We start from the raw sequence: 17811 nt of genomic DNA, 5'->3' as shown, positions 1-17811 counted from the left end.
TTACATACACACAAACATTCATATACACACAAACACCTATGTAATTCTTTCTCAATTAATTTTACACAATAGTTCCTACAAAGAAAACAATTAGGGAAAAAAACCTGTTTACAGTTTTGGGATTTTCAACTTGCCTGAACCTTAAAAACAAGCTTTTAATGTTAGAACTACTTTTCACACAGAAAAGTGACTTCTCTTCTATTACTTTTCCTACAAACAATTTTTAGAATTTTAAGTTGAAAAACTGAAATTCACAGTATGTATATTATGGAAACAAGCTAACCAGTTAAGTATTTAAAAGTCTCTTCTCTTCTTAATGTTATACTATTTATATTCTAAAGGCTATGTATCTGTATCCATCTACCTACCTATCATGTTACACAACAATGATGCCAAAGAACAACAGGTTTAGTGAATATTTAATGAATACATTTAAAATATAAACGGTTATTCTTGACACCGTTTGGCCAATTCCTCCTTTTTTGTGACAGGATGGTGGACATTTTTTTCCCTCCTAAGGTTAAAAACTCTCTAACCCACCTTCCCATTAGTCAGATTTGGATTTCTTTCATACTCTTCCTCACAGCACTAAACATAATTATCAGAGCACTTACCACTCAGGATCAGCCAGGTGATTCACTGACTAGTCACCCAACTACTAATCCAGTGCATGGCACTGAACAGGCACTCAAATTATTTACACAGCTAGGAAGTTATTAGTAATGACGAGCAATAAGAAAGCACCATTACCTGGGCTGCTATCTGGGAATGGAACTGTTGAATTTGAGCTTTCAACGCCTCATTCTGCTCCAAAATATCCTTTCAAAAACCAAAAAGGAGAGGGAAGAAGTGTGCTATTAAAAATGCCAATGTATATGAACAAAATGAGTTACAGGTACATCTGTTTATCTTTTAAAGGTACTCAAGATTCCAAAGGGCCTCCCTGGTGGCTCAGAGGTTAAAGCGTCTGCCTGGAATGTGGTCGACCCGGGTTCGATCTCTGGGTGGGGAAGATCCCCTGGAGAAGGAAATGGCAACCCACTCCAATACTCTTGCCTGGAGAATCCCATGGAGGGAGAAGCCTGGTAGCCTACAATCCATGGGGTAGCAAAGAGTCGGACAGGACTGAGCGACTTCACTTAAGATTCCAAAAGGCACCATTTTAAATAACAATGATGAGGCATTCTATTCTCAGAGCTAATTTATAAAGCAGAAATTAAGAATACATTGTACTGTTCCTAATCTAACACAAAAAGCATTAGACTGTCGGGAAAGGTGTCTTTGAGCACATATTCAGACCATATTGTGACAACTGCTCGAAGATTAAATGTACATTTTTCATCCCCACTCCAAAATTAGGATAAAGAAGGCTATCCTCTCTCTCCTACACAAGACACATCCCACCACTGCCCATCTTTATTATTTTTTAAAGAGGGAAAATTAGATACCTGAACTTGCATTTGTAGAGATTCTTCTTTGTTCACCCTTTTTTGCTCCGATTCCATTAACTGCATTAGTCTTTGCTCCAACTGTTGTTTTGATACCAAGGTATCTGTAAGCTTACTATGCAGACTCTGTACTTCATTTTCTTTGGCCACAAATTTACTCTGTAGATCTAACAAAACATTGCATTTTACAAAGGTTTCTTCCTTTGCCTGGTTACTGCTACTCTTCTTGAGAGCAGGCTTATCTCCCCTGGAATATTCCCCTTTTGAATCTCTCCTGTGCTTTCCCACCTATATATGGCTCCCCTGAGCAGCCTATGCTTACCTTTTTTCACAGCACCTGCCACACTGTACTAATTCACCTCTTCTCCCAAAGAGTGAGCTTTTTGAGATCAGAGATTGCCTTTTCTCTATATCCAGAGCTGTGCCCAAGGCTTGACACAAAATACATAATTAATAAATGTGTTATCTGAACAGTACATGAATGTTTAAAACTGTATATCATTTCTTGAAAACATTCTTAATTTCCCCAAAGATGTTTTAGTAAGTTATTCAGTGAATTTCTTGTCAATTCCTCGTACTCTCATAACCTGGAGAACAGACAAAGATGCTAAAAGCTGACAAATGTCCTGGTGTAAGATGAAATAATTAACACTTTTCTGCCTACTTCTATTCTTAGCAATAATCCCAAAACAAGAAAATGAGAAACAAAAACAGTCTTTGATGCAATTAGAAAATAAATAGAACTCCAAATCACAAGAAATTAAGATAAAACAAATGGAGAGATGATCACTGACTTTGCAAAGATGAGGAAGGGTAAAGTAAAAGCTCAAGAAAACAGAAACTTATGAGAGTTGCCTCCCCATTCTATAAGACAAATAATTCTAAAACAGGGGAGGAAAAAACAAACAAAAACATACCACACTACCACCAAGGACAGAGAGGCAAACAGAGAGAAAAACAATGTATATATGAGTGTGTTACATAGTTTTAAGAAAAGTTAAGATAATGTCACTTCTTTAACAAGACACTAATAATAGAATGGAACACAACTCAAGAAAGAACTCTTGAAAATTAAACATGTAATGGTAACATCCAGGATTAGAATCAGGAGAGCATATTTTTTTACCATATTAGGAAAAGTTAAAACACCAAATTAATACCTTCAAAATTCTCTGGGGAAAACTATTTCCAATCTAGAACTCCACATCCAAACTACCCATTAAGCATTAAAGTAGAAAGACTAAAAACATTTTCAGATACTCAAAGCCTCAAGAAATGTACCTTGAGGTATATTCTTATAGAGCAACTAAAAGATATACTATTAAATAAGGGAGGAAAGCGAAAAAGATGGCAATGACATAGGATCCAGAAAACAGAGTAAACAGACTAAAGGAAGTCTGAGAAGACAGCTCAGCATCAATCTAGAAAGCAACAAGTACTGGAGCAGAACGAATGAGGACTCCAAAGGCATAGCCTCAGGAAAAACTGAGAGCTTCACCAGTATCTAACATGTTGAGAGGCTGGGGGAAGCAGAGAGGTTAAGGAGTTTAACCTTAGGTAAAATTTGAAACAATAAAACAAAGATCAAGCAAATTAAAAATATAAAGCAAGTTAAAAATATAAAGGAGGAACTTCCCTAGTGGTCCAGGGGTTAAGAATCCACCTTGCAATGCAGGGGATGCAAGTTCAATCCCTGGTGGGGGAACTAAGATCCCACACAGCATACCACAGAGCAGCACAACTACTGAAGCCTGCACACCACAACTAGTGTGTGTATCACAACAGAAAGAGCCCACATGATGCAAGGAAGGTCCCGCATGCACAACCAAGACCCTAGACAGCAAAATAAACAAATCATCATATATATATAGCAATAATTAACTTCAGGAAATTAAAAACGTTGCTCAAGAGCTATACTTTTATTTATCTTGACTCAACATTGAGTTACACAGTCAAACTAATGTTAAAATCTAATGCTTTGTTGACGAAATATAACATACTAATTAAAAATAAGCTAATATAGCTTAACATAACAACAAACTTCATATATATTTTTTAAAAGCCTTCAAATATCTTAGACATATCTAAATATTGAACCAAAGGGAAATGCCTAGGGGTAAAAAATATCAGAGGAAACCAAAGGTCTAACACAGAGCCAAAACTCTGTATGATCTACTCTTGTGTTTGGAACTGTATTTACTATAGGCTCACCACCACTTTCATGGGAAGAAGGGGGACAGAGATAAAACACACTATTACAAGCTCCATTATCTCCTAAATGAATTCATCAAATTAAGAATAGTGAAAGCTAGCATTACGTAGATAGTTTTCAGTCAACTACTTGGAATGGTAATGCTCTCACCATTTTTCTCTTCACAATACAGGAATGAGTCCTTCTTAGAAAAAAAAAATTAAATAAAGAACTGATTATGGAATGAGAGAGAATAACCACAGAAATGGAACACACATAGATTCCTACTACCCTGTTTATGGACTATAATTTTATCTGCAACTTAATACCTCAGACAAAACCAGTAGAGACTTATTTTTAAAACACTAAGAAATGTTAAAGAAATAAAAGTATTCAAAGTGTAAAAGCTATTTTTATTGAGCTATAACCAAAATGCCAATTTATACTTTCTTCACATATGGAGAAGGGCGGAAATTTTACCCAGAATTACATAGTAACTTTATATGAATATTTCTTCCCTTTACCTTGCTGAGCTGCTTCATGCTCTGCTGTCCTCTTCCTGATATAGCTCTGGACTTCTTCCCACCTCCTCTCAGCTTCTTGAAGTTGAACCTGGGGAAAGGATAAGTCAGCACAAACACAGGATTTCAATTTACAGAAAAAAAGCATCTTCTATCTTTACTGTTGTGCCATAAAACGGCTTCTTCCAACAAACTAGTCACTAGTCTCCCACATTTTAATAACATAGGCAGATGTGCTCAGCCTGATAATATGCACAGATATTATCAGTCACAGCCATTCTACCTGCCAATATACAGGATTTACAGATTAGAGATTTCAGAAACTCCTTATTTGTGTTGGTGGATCAATATAGCTGCTGCTATGTATATATCTGACCCACTTATCTATGATGAGCTTTCCAATAATCTTCCTTCAGATGATAGGCTTTTCAAAAGACAGGATGATATCTTTATTGCTAAATTTTAGTAGGTTCCTAAAATTCTTATTTTGAGGTATAGCACAACACTTCAATTATGACTATAATATTTAATGTCATTAATCTACTTATCCATATCCATAGAGCACAAACATCATATTTATGAATGCCATCAGCAAATATATTAGCAAGACAAATATTTAATAAAAGATAGGACAACAATATCACTCTCCCACAGGGACCCATGAAAACTTCAAGAAAACAAAAAGTACGCTACTTTCTACATTCAATTATCCTCAGTGCCCTTTTAACCTCTACTGCTCTGGAGAAGACTCCTGAGAGTCCCTTGGACTGCAAGGAGATCCAACCAGTCCATTCTAAAGGAGATCAGTCCTGGGTGTTCTTTGGAAGGAATGATGCTAAAACCGAAACTCCAATACTTTGGCCACCTCATGCGAAGACTTGCTGCTGCTGCTGCTGCTGCTACTAAGTCGCTTCAGTTGTGTCTGACTCTGTGCGACCCCGTAGATGGCAGCCTACCAGGCTCCTCCATCCTTGGGATGCGAACAGTTGACTCACTGGAAAAGACTCTGATGCTGGGAGGGACTAGGGGCAGGAGGAGAAGGGGACGACAGAGGATGAGATGGCTGGAAGGCATCACCGACTCGATGGACGTGAGTTTGAGTGAACTCCAGGAGTTGGTGATGGACAGGGAGGCCTGGCGTGCTGCATTCATGGGGTCGCAAAGAGTCGGACACAACTGAGCGACTGAACTGAACTCTGGAACTGGTATTAAGGTATATCATCTATATTGATGACTTACGTAGGAATCTATCCAATACATTTAACTTACAGAAACTGAACTGTTCAACAAATCCTCTCCTCTGTACAAGGAGGAACAGACAATTCTACTCATCACTCTACTCAATATGCACAGGCTAAAATGTGCAAGAAAAATAAGTCCACTCCTCTCTCTCAGTCAGCCTAAGCAACCCCATGCATGTCTTCTCAGTATAAGCATCTAATGGCACCAAGTGCCACTCTGATGTCTAAAGAAACTGTATGATTTTTTTTTTCTACTATGGCTCAAGTGAAAGCAACTGGAGTATTACTTGGCCTCATGCTCATGCAACAGAAAATCATCTATTCCAATGCTGAAATAAAAATAGGCTCTACTAACCTTACTTAGAGATCCAAGTTATGGATAAGTGATGCTGAAGGTGATTTTAACTACCTATCAAAAATTTAATTTTTGTCTTATACATGCAGACCCTCACCTCCACACATAAGGTGAAATTGTTTATGCCTGTCAATCAGCTAATATCAATTTTCATATCTTCAAATAGTCTTTAACTTCAAACTCAAGCCTGTATTCAATTCTTTCATTAGTGTACATGTTTCTATACAGGCCCATTAAGCCTCAAACTACATTTCTCAAAAGCTTTATACACTTTCAGGTCATTGGATTGAAAAGCCACATTATTTATGAAATGATAAATAAAGGTAATGTTTCACCTTCAACTGAGTAACTGCTTGCTCAGCATTCTTCTTTTGGACTTCCTCTTGCTGTAGCTTTCCTGTTTTCTCAGTCAGCTCACTTACCAACCTAGCATAATCCTGGCGCAGTTTGTTTAGTTCAGCAGACTGCCTGAAAACAGTTAACTGGATTAGGAACCTTCCATTATTACAAACACATGTAAATGACTAAAGAAAACATGTGAGTTTCGCTGAGTTAGTGATTCCATTTATAGGAAAATGACAACGAATGCTCTAAGTGTCTACTAATAAAGAATTTGGTTGAATATAATCTCTGAATCATTCTGATGACAATAATATAAACACTAAAGTTACCATAAAGTAATCAAGAAAAATGGGTAACCACACACCATGAGCATGACTCACTCTCAAATCAGTGCTCTGAATCCACCAATCAGAATAGTTATTCTATGTAAGCATGCTGCTAGTCTTCTCTAGGACTGTTTCTCAAAGTATGGCACTGTGCATGCTTGCATGCTCAAGTATGGCTCAGACCAACTAAATCACTATCACAAGGAATGTGTCTTAACATGCAGATTCCAGGAGTCTACCTCAGAGCCACTAAATCATACACTTACAAGGATAAGACTCAAGAATATGATTTGTAGCTAACATGCAAATATTCTTCAGAATAATGAAGTTTGAGAACTACTGTTAAAGGAAATAGAAAGTTTAAAACTTGCTACTTCAGTCTCTTAAATTTGTAAGCTATCCCACTGGTGGCACTAGTATTTATCATAGTTTAACTGAAGAGCTTCTTCAAAAGCAAGAGGATAGGTTTTGAAAATTTATTCATTTAAAAAACAAGTGTAAAAAGCAAAAGTCTAACCAATTACTATCAAACACATTTTGGTGACTGAAGAAAACACTCTACCATTCAATGAAAATACTCTCATTTTATTAAAAGTAAAGCATGTGGGAACATACTTGCTTTCTAGCTGGTTTGTAGTGTTGCTGACAGCATCTCTCAGTATGCCATTCTCCTGCTTCAAGTGAGCTATCTCTGCCTCCATCTGCTCACGAACTTGTTGGAACTAAAATTATTTTACACACATAAAATTTAGAAAACAATAACTGCCAGAGCTAACCTCAAAGAAAATTTATCATGATGAAAAGTAAAAAAGCATCAATAGCATAAACTCTGGATATCCTTCTCAAATAAATATAAGCAAATTTAAAGGATACATTTTGATAATGACAAATACAAAGTAAATATAAGTTGTCACAGCATTCAAGAAAGCAAGTAGAGGCTGGCTGCTATCATATGCAAAATAAATACATAAGATGCTGTTTTAGAACTGAAAGATATCTTTTGGAAATCTTTCCTACACAAGACTCATATAGAACTGAAACTCTACTGATCCTAGAATATGTCAATTAAGTTAGCAATATTTTAATAAAAGGTTTTAGTAATCAAAAGTTTAAAGACTGAACATATGTTTGAAACATTTACATTAAGTTACAAATTGAGCCATATCCAAATAGATGGCAAATTCATCATATAAAAATCTACCTGCTAAAATATCTGGTTTCTAGCTTTTTATTTCAGAATTATAGAATCAAAAGACAAAAAACACTGAAACTTATATTTTCACATCCTCACTTCAGTATGTGAAAAACTCAATAATTTTTAGTAAACCTATTCAATTAAGAGGAAAAAAAAGTATATGTTGCTAATTCTCAGAAAACTTATCACATATAAACTATATCTTGACCTCTGTAAGCAATCAAATTCAAAAAAGAAATAATCACTTCAAAACCCTTAACCTTCAATAAAAGATATTGCTACAGCTATCCAACTACTTTTCAAATGAATGTAAGTCAGAATTAAGAGGGGAAAAGATCACATGAGGTCAGGAAAAATCAGTTCTTCAATAATCTGGTTAATGGAAAAGAATATTTCAAAAGGCTGGGGGCTGGGAAGATGGAGGATTGAGCCAAATTAAAGCATCAAAGTAGCAGATAGGTTAAGAACCTGAAAACAGATTGATTCACTTTTTTTTTCATTATTAGTGGCATTTCCACAGAAAATACTACTGGAATTCTGATAACAGTAAAGAACTGTTCATTTTTCAGCACACTACTAATGTGATCAAAGCAGTTATTTTACAAATAAAAATCTTGTGCTAATTATATATTAGATTGGAAAAGAGACCTCTTAAGAATGCTATAACTGGGGCTCTGTAACAGCCTAGAGGGGAGGGAATGGATGGGAGGTGGGAGGGAGACTCAAGAGGGAGGGGACATATGTACATCTATGGTCAATTCATGTTGATGTATGACAGAAATCAAACCAATACTGTAAAGCAATCAATCAGCTTAAAAAAGTAAAAAATAAATTACCTTCTCTAAAAATAAAAAAGAATGTTGTAATAATGCTAGTAAGAAATAATAAACTAAGGTCATATATAAAAACTGAATGCAAAAAAAACTAGAAATAAAGCGATCAATGCAAAGAAATAGAGGAAAACAACAGAATGGGAAAAACTAGAGATCTCTTCAAGAAATTAGAGATACCAAGGAAACATTTCATGCAAAGATGGGCTTGATAAAGGACAGAAATGGTATGGACCTAACAGAAGCAGAAGATATTAAGAAGAGGTGGCAAGAATACACAGAAGAACTGTACAAAAAAGATCTTCACGACCAAGATAATCACGATAGTCTGATCACTCACCTAGAGCCAGACATCCTGGAATGTGAAGTCAAGTGGGCCTTACAAAGCATCACTACGAACAAAGCTAGTGGAGGTGATGGAATTCCAGTTGAGCTATTTCAAATCCTGAAAGATGATGCTGTGAAAGTGCTGCACTCAATATGCCAGCAAATTTGGAAAACTCAGCAGTGGCCACAGGACTGGAAAATGTCAGTTTTCATTCCAATCCCAAAGAAAGGCAATGCCAAAGAATGCTCAAACTACTGCACAATTGCACTCATCTCACACGCTAGCAAAGTAATGCTCAAAATTCTCCAAGTGAGGATTCAGCAATACGTGAACCATGAACTTCCAGATGTTCAAGCTGGTTTTAGAAAAGGCAGAGGAACCAGAGATCAAATGGCCAACATCCGCTGGATCATGGAAAAAGCAAGAGAGTTCCAGAAAAACATCTATTTCTGCTTTATTGACTATGCCAAAGCCTTTGACTGTGTGGATCACAATAAACTGTGGAAAATTCTTCAAGAGATGGGAATAGCAGACCACCTGACCTGCCTCTTGAGAAATTTGTATGCAGGTCAGGAAACAACAGTTAGAACTGGACATGGAACAACAGACTGATTCCAAATAGGAAAAGGAGTACGTCAAGGCTGTATATTGTCACCCTGCTTATTTAACTTATATGCAGAGTACATCATCAGAAATGCTGGGCTGGAAGACGCACAAGCTGGAATCAAGATTGCCGGGAGAAATATCAATAACCTCAGATATGCAGATGACACCACCTTTATGGCAGAAAGTGAAGAGGAACTAAAAAGCCTCTTGATGAAAGTGAAAGAGAAGAGTGAAAAAGTTGGCTTAAAACTCAACATACAGAAATCTAAGATCATGGCATCTGGTCCCATCACTTCATGGCAAATAGATGGGGAAACAGTAGAAACAGTGTCAGACTTTATTTTGGGGGGCTCCAAAATCACTGCAGATGGTGACTGCAGCCATGAAATTAAAAGACACTTACTCCTTGGAAGGAAAGTTATGACCAACCTAGATAGCATTTTGAAAAGCAGAGACATTACTTTACCAACAAAGGTCCATCTAGTCAAGGCTATGGTTTTTCCAGTGGTCATGTATGAATATGAGAGTTGGACTGTGAAGAAAGCTGAGCACCAAAGAATTGATGCTTTTGAACTGTGGTGTTGGAGAAGACTCTTGAGAGTCCCTTGGACTGCAAGGAGATCCAACCAGTCCATTCTGAAGGAGATCAGCCCTGGGATTTCTTTGGAAGGAATGATGCTGAAGCTGAAACTCCAGTACTTTGGCCAACTCATGCGAAGAGTTGACTCATTGGAAAAGACTCTGATGCTGGGAGGGATTGGGGGCAGGAGGAGAAGGGGACGACAGAGGATGAGATGGCTGGATGGCATTACTGACTCGATGGACGTTGAGTCTGAGTGAACTCTGGGAGTTGGTGATGGACAGGGAGGCCTGGCGTGCTGCAATTCATGGGGTCGCAAAGAGTCGGACACGACTGAGATACTGAACTGAACTGAACTGAACTGAAGATTTTAAAACAAATTGTAGATTGGCAAAGGAGAGAGAATTCAAAGGATTCAAGCATAATAATAATAATGCTTCACAACATTAAAAATAAAAACAACATGACCATAATCAACAGTTTGATTTTACACACATGTTAATTTTGAGGTGACAACAAGCACTTTCAAACTAAAGCATCATCTGGCAATAGAAACAATTTCAAAAGAAATAATTGATCCACAAGGTTCAATTAAGTGGAGTATTATAAGCCCACTTGACAAGCAAGCCAAACCATATTCTTCAATAGTCTTTTTATCAATAATAAAGATGATATTTCAATGGAAGGGAGGGTAAGGAAACAAGAGAAGAAAGAAAACAACAAAAATCACTGGTCCAGACCTAAAGGAAATCATGAAAATGGATTAACACTGTAAAAATATACAGTAAGCACTGAACCCTTTAAAATGTTGAAAGAAAACAGGCAAAAATAAGAACATGAAACTGAAGGTCACTTAAGATAAAACCATTATCATTTTCCCTCTCTCCTCCACTGCATCACCAAGTCCTATCTACTACCTCTTTTTTATCAAATAAATGGCCTCATTATCAATGTCTTGACTTAAGGTTTTTGTTCTCTTGGATTCTGGCAAAAGTCCTCCCACTATCCCTTGTTCCACTCTTCACATTGCTATCACTCTCATACTATGTCTGAGTAATAATTTAAAATACTATAAACACATTGCTGGGTTGCTTAAACTCCTTCACTGGCCCACCAGTCTTCAGGTATGTTGTTCAGTTGCTAAGTCCTGTCCAGCTCTTAGCGAACCTGTGGACTGCAGCACACCAGGCTCCCCTGTCCTTCACTATCTCCTAGAGTTTGCTCAAATTCATGTCTGTTGACATGTCTTCAGGTATGCTGCTAAGTCACTTCAGTCATGTCCGACTCTGTGTGACCCCCATAGACAGCAGCCCACCAGGCTCCCCCATCCCTGGGATTCTCCAGGCAAGAACACTGGAGCGGGTTGCCATTTCCTTCTCCAATGCATGAAAATGAGAGTCAAAGTGAAGTCGCTCAGTCATGTCTGACTCGTAGCGACCCCATGGACTGCAGCCTACCAGGCTCCTCCATCCATGGGATTTTCCAGGCAAGAGTACTGGAGTGGGGTGCCATTGTCTTCAGGTATACAAGACCTTTATTTATTTCTCTAGATCTCTTCATTCCAGCCCTGAATGCCAAATACCACAACTATTACTATATTTCTCATAAGCTGTTATCTCTAGACAACCTATATCAAAAATACCTGGACTGCACTCATTAAAAAGCTCAATCCTGGGCCCCAAAAGAGACCTATTGAACCACCAATCTCTCGGGATGGGAAGGAATTTCACTGGGTAATAAGCCTTATACCCAGTGCCCATTCCTTCACTCTTTCCTGACAATGCCTAATTGTTTCCAAAGAATCAACAAAGTCTGTTTATCACCGCTAACAAGTCTTCCCTAACACTCCTTCTGTTCCCCACCTCCCATCTCCATTGTTCCAAAGCACCAGATGCTTACTTACCTCTATTGTAACAGAGTATTTACTTGTCAGCTTCCAGCCTCCCCACCTAAAAAACTTGCTTACTTAAGGAGAGGGAGCCAGTTTAATTAACCATTTATATCAAAGCCAGCACAGGGTGCTTAAGTTTGCTAATAAAATGAATACAACTATTTAATTTTGTATTCAAAGAATGTGGAATAAAATATTACATTCTAACTTTACTTTCACTTAACTTTTCAAAGAACAAAAATATACCTTCATCTGCATCTGTTGAGTCTCTTGATAACTGACATGCATTTTGTTTTGAAACACATTATGTTCCTTTTCTAACGTTCCAATCCGATCTTTCATCCTTGCTATAACCACACTGCTTCTTTCTTTTTCTGCCATCATTTCCTAGAAGAGTAAATCAGAAAAAAAAAAAAAAAAATTACTTAAAAAAATAAGAACAAGATTTTACTAAGAAAACATATTTAACATCAGCAAAAAAGATGTCAGCAAAACAATCATGAATTCTGAAATAAGTACTTGCTTAAAAACCAAGGTCAAAGTTTAAAAAAAAAAAGTCTCTACATCTTACCTGCTCTTTATACCAATTCCCTTCATAAACACTTAGCTGCTCTGTTTACTCATATTTCAAATGTACTTTTGGTCTAACTGTTAAAGAGCTGAATGTGGGATTAAACCCTACATCTAACTTGATTATAAAAAAGAACATTTTTAAAGCAAACCAGTTAATTCTTCATTATTTCCAGGTACCAGCCCTCTTCTGGCGTACAGAAAAGGCCCCCAGGGGAAAAAAAATCATCAAGAAGAGAAAAGTCTCTTTCCTATAGGAAGAGATAAGGATATGTTTATAGCAGAATAGGGAAAGTAAAACTCAGAAAGTTTTATTATCTTCCCAAGTCAAACATTAAAAGAGTGATTTCATTTTGTGTTGCAAGTATTATGAACCCCTAGAAGAAATATTAATTACTAAAATGCAAGAAAGCCAAGCAACTTTAAAGTTACCTGCAGGTATGATCAGTCCATTTCCTCTGTTCTAAGAAACTGCTTGATAAACTTTAAGATTTTCATTTAACTAACAGCTGCCCATTAGCATGAGTTTATTTACATGTGCAAATTGTTTTACTGATGTACATAATACATTTAGGAAAAGCATACACAACACATCTTAAGTATATAGCTCAATGAGTTACACAAAAGTAAACAGATTATTTTTCTAATTTTAAAAATAATCAGAAAATTATAGTTTCTAACCTTATAGAAATACTTATTGTAGCAGTCATAACTGATTAATCTTAATCTGACTGTTTTCCATTGACTTTTATTCACCTCAAATTCACAGAAAAGATTCTATATTCAAATGAGGCCATTCTCATAATGTAATCAAGTAGCTACATAAATGACAGTGAAATAAACTTCATTTACTCTACTGTATTTAACACCTAAAAGGAGAAAAAGCACTTCAGGAAAAATGAGACTACATTTACTATAGAATTTCAATTACGTTCTCAGTCTACATGATCTTTTAAAATGTAACTGACACAGAATATCATTAGTTTCGAGTATATAATGATTCAGTACTTGTATTCATTGCTAAATCACCACCACAATAAGTCTAGTTAACATTATCACCACACGTAGTTACAAATTTTTTCTTGTGATGATAACTCTTCTAGCAACTTTCAAATATACAATTCAGTATTAATAACTATAGTCACCATGCTGTATATTACCTCCCCTGGACTTACATATTTTATAACTGGAAGTCTGTACTTTTATATTTTTTTAAAAGATTTTTTTTCAAACCTCTCAGAGGAAAAAGGGTTTAAAGAACTTCACTGATTAAAAACTACCTATGTAAGAGTTTCACATTTATCCAATAAATTGGATTTAAACAAGATCACACTGAGTTTTGTGCTTCTATAGAATAATTCTAGGTCAGAACCAACTGAAACATGCTCCCAGTGTCCAAATACTTCCATTATTCTGAAATTAGTATACCTAAAAGTATTGCTATTTTAAATTCACAATTTGACTATAGGATATAATACCATGAAACAGTGGTATTTCCACCACTTAAACTCTAAAAGAAAATTACTTTCACTGGGTGTAAATTTATTACACAAATAAATGAGGAATTATAAACAATTTCTAAAATCCTTCACTGCCTCTGACTCAGAAAGTATAACCCTTAAATACAAGCATGTCCTCACCTGGGTTAACTGCTTACACCGATCCTTCATGGCAGCAGCATCTTCCTTCAGAGCAGTCACTAACTTGTCTTTTTCTTGAAGCTGATGAACAAGTGCAGTCAACTCTCCTTTATTGTACTACAATTGAGAAATCAATACAGAATTGTTAATAATTAACAATGGCTAATGAATTTTATGAAAATGAACTATCTGATATGAAGTGTTCTTAGGCCAAGGCAGAGTTCGCTATATAAAATAGAATGACCACCAAACACTGTCAGTGAAATATCATTCGGAAAAATCGCTATATCATTACATGTTCTGATGTATACAACAGGACACATATCAATCAAGAAACAGATTTTTACAAAGAATGATAGACTTCCATTTTTAAACACAAAGTCAAGACAGTACTCTCTCCCTCCTAAAAGATCAAAAAAAGGAACATGAAACCTATGCAAACTGAACTACAATAAAACAATCAACTGTAATGTCAAAGCATAATATCAGAAAGACTGCCAAAAGTAGTGGAGATCAAAGCAGATGCTCAGCAACCCAGCCGGAATATACCCAAGACTACAGAGGTGCCATGGGTTACACAGATCTCTGAAGTTAACAAGCATACACTGAAAAGTAAAACCAACAATCCCCCATCTGGTATCAGGCACAAGAACAAAGATAGAAGGTAGGAATTTTCTTGCTAGGAGGTCTCAAGAAGCAGAAGTAGAAATATAGAAGATATTAGACAGATAAACCTAATTCAAAGAGGGCAGCTAAACAGTGAGGCAGTTACGAGAGATTCTCTACAGTGAGATACTCTGCAGTGAATGAAGTTTTTTATCTGACAAGGAAAGGCTCATAGCCCAAGGAGAACTGTGGGCCTTGGCCCTTCATTATCAACCTCTAGCCACAGAGATGATGCAAGAGAAACACCTCTCATTGGAAAAGGGGTATTAATGAAAAAGAAATAAAACAGGGTCTATGTAAGATATGAGAAAACAGCAAGAAAAGTAATAAGAAAAACCAAATGCCAAGTGCAGAAAAATAACTCTAAAAATATGGTCAAGAACAGACAAAAACTGTGATTAAAAAAGATCACCATGACTTTTTAAAGTCTAACATACCAACAATTTTTGAAAACAAGAGGAAGGAACAGACCTCACAAGAAATAATTCAGAAGAAAAATAAGACCACAGAATGAGATGAAATATGAGTTGGCAAAACCCAAAGTAGAAATAAAAGTAAGACCATATGAGATATATAATCCAATTAGAAGCAGCGAACAGAAAAAGGTGTGTTGCTGAAAACATAGTAGAAGACACAGAGTTCACCGTGTAGAGAAGTAAACAAAAATAAGAAACCAAAAGCTTTATCTTTTTTTATGACCAAAATATGAAAAATAAAGACAACACGTAAAGAAGATCCAGTTCAGTCCCTCAGTCATGTCCAATTCTTTGCGACCCCATGAACTGCAGCATGCCAGGCTTCCCTGTCCATCACCAACTCCTGAAGCTAGCTCAAATTCAGGTCCATGGAGTCGGTGATGCCATCCAACTCATCCTCTGTGGCCCCCTTCTCCTCCTGCCTTCAATCTTTCCCAGAATCGGGGTCTTTTCCAGCGAGTCGCTTCTTCCCAACAGGTGGCCAAAGTATCGGAGCTTCCGCTTCAGCATCAGTCCTTCCAATGAATATTCAGGACTGATTTCATTTAGGACTGACTGGTTTGATCTCCAGGCAGTCCAAGGGACTCTCAAGAGTCTTCTCCAACACCACCATTCAAAAGCATCAATTCTTTGGTGCTCAGCTTTCTTTATGGTCCAACTCTCACATCCATACATGACTACCTGAAAAACCATAGCTTTGACTAGACAGACCTTTATTGGCAAAGTAATGTCTCTGCTTTTTAATATGCTATCTAGATTGGTCATAGTTTTTCTTCCAAGGAGCAAGCGTTTTTTAATTTCATGACTGCAGTCATCATCTCAATAATTTTGAGCCCAAGAAAATAAAGTCTGTCACTATTTCCATTGTTTCCCCATCTATTTGCCATGAAGTGATATGACTGGATGCCATGATCTTCGTTTTTTGAATGTTGGATTTTAAGTCAGCTTTTTCATTCTCCTCTTTTACCTTCATCAAGAGGTTCTTCAGTTCCTCTTTGCTTTCTGCCATAAGGGTGGTGTCATCTACATACCTGAGTTTATTGGTATTTTTCCCAGCAATCTTGATTCCAGCTTGTGCTTCATCCAGCCCGGCATTTCACATGATGTACTCTGCATAGAAGTTAAATAAGCAGGGGGACAATATACAGCCTTAACGTAATCCTTTCCCAATTTGGAACCAGTCCATTGTTCCATTTCCACTTCTAACTGTTGCTTCTTGACGTGCATACAGATTTCTCAGGAGGCAGGTCAGGTGGTCTGGTATTCCCATCTCTTGAAGAATTTTCTACAGTTTGTTGTGATCCACACAGTCAAAGGCTTCAGTGTAGCCAAAAAAGCAGATGTTTTTTTGGAACTCTCATGTTTTTTCTATGATCCAATGGATGTTGGCAATTTGATCTCTGGTTCCTCTGCCTTTTCTACATCTGGAAGTTCTTAGTTCACGTATTGTTGAAGCCTTGCTTGGAGAATTTTGAGAATTACTTTGCTAGCGTGTGAGGTGAATACAATTGTGCGGCAGTTTGAACATTCTTTGGCATTGCCTTTCTTTGGGACTGGAATGAAAACTGACCTTTTCCAGTCCTGTGGCCACTGCTGAGTTTTCCAAATTTGCTGGCATGTTGACTGCAGAATTTTCACAGCATCATCTTTTAGGATTTGAAATAGCTCAGCTGGAATTCCATCACCTCCACTAAGGTCCATCTGACTTCGGACTCCAGGATGTCTGGCTATAGGTGAGTGATCACACCATCGTGATTATCTGGGTGATGAAGATCTTTTTTGAATAGTTCTTCTATGTATTCCTGCTACCTTTTCTTAGTATCTTTGCTTCTTTTAGGCCCATACCATTTCTTTCCTTTATTGTGCTCATCTTTGCATGAAATGTTCCCTTGTTATCTCTAATTTTCTTGAAAAGATCTCTAGTTGTTCCCATTCTATTGTTTTCCTCTATTTCTTTGCACTGATCACTGAGGAAGGCTTTCTTATCTCTCCTTGCTATTCTTTGGAACTCTGCATTCAAATGGGTATATCTTTCCTTTTCTCCTTTGCCTTTAGCTTCTCTTCTTTTCTCAGCTATTTGTAAGGCCTCCTCAGACAGCCATTTAAAAATAAAGACAACAGGCAAAGAAGATCCAGTTTAGTTCAGTGGCTCAGTCGTGTCCGACTCTTTGCGACCCCATGAATCGCAGCATGCCAGGCCTCCCTGTCCATCACCAACTCCCAGAGTTCACTCAGACTCACGTCCATCAAGTCAGTAATGCCATCCAGCCATCTCATCCTCTGTCGTCCCCTTCTCCTCCTGCCCCCAATCCCTCCCAGCATCAGAGTCTTTTCCAATGAGTCAACTCTTCGCATGAGGTGGCCAAAGTACTGGAGTTTCAGCTTTAGCATCATTTCCTCCAAAGAAATCCCAGGGCTGATCTCCTTCAGAATGGACTGGTTGGATCTCCTTGCTTCTACTCTGTTTTCCTCTTCCCATCTATGCTTATTCAAAGGGGATACTGTCACCGTTCTTAGTCATCCACCACTTATTTACAGTCTAGTAGTACAATGGAAGTGCTTTTACTAAGGATATCAAATCCATTTTTTCAATCCTTATTCTCCC

The 17811-nt window shown here is 37.2% G+C and overlaps 1 protein-coding gene across 6 annotated transcripts in view; it reads right to left on the bottom strand.

Moving 5' to 3' along the window:
* Positions 1 to 17811, bottom strand: part of KTN1 (kinectin 1) — a 111902-nt gene that overhangs the window by 52626 nt on the left and 41465 nt on the right. For all 6 annotated transcript variants that reach the window (XM_055538124.1, XM_055538127.1, XM_055538128.1 and 3 more), the window contains 7 exons: positions 14065 to 14181; positions 12101 to 12241; positions 7040 to 7146; positions 6092 to 6224; positions 4164 to 4251; positions 1449 to 1615; positions 751 to 819 (listed from right to left, as the gene is read on the bottom strand). In XM_055538124.1, the coding sequence (XP_055394099.1) occupies positions 751 to 819; positions 1449 to 1615; positions 4164 to 4251; positions 6092 to 6224; positions 7040 to 7146; positions 12101 to 12241; positions 14065 to 14181 (822 nt within the window). The remainder of the gene's footprint in view (positions 1 to 750; positions 820 to 1448; positions 1616 to 4163; positions 4252 to 6091; positions 6225 to 7039; positions 7147 to 12100; positions 12242 to 14064; positions 14182 to 17811) is intronic.

This window comes from Bubalus kerabau, chromosome 10, assembly GCF_029407905.1.
Source record: "Bubalus kerabau isolate K-KA32 ecotype Philippines breed swamp buffalo chromosome 10, PCC_UOA_SB_1v2, whole genome shotgun sequence".
Classification (NCBI taxonomy): Eukaryota; Metazoa; Chordata; class Mammalia; order Artiodactyla; family Bovidae; genus Bubalus; species Bubalus kerabau.
Note: the sequence above shows the minus strand (reverse complement) of the source record. Positions and strands in the feature narration are given on the sequence as shown.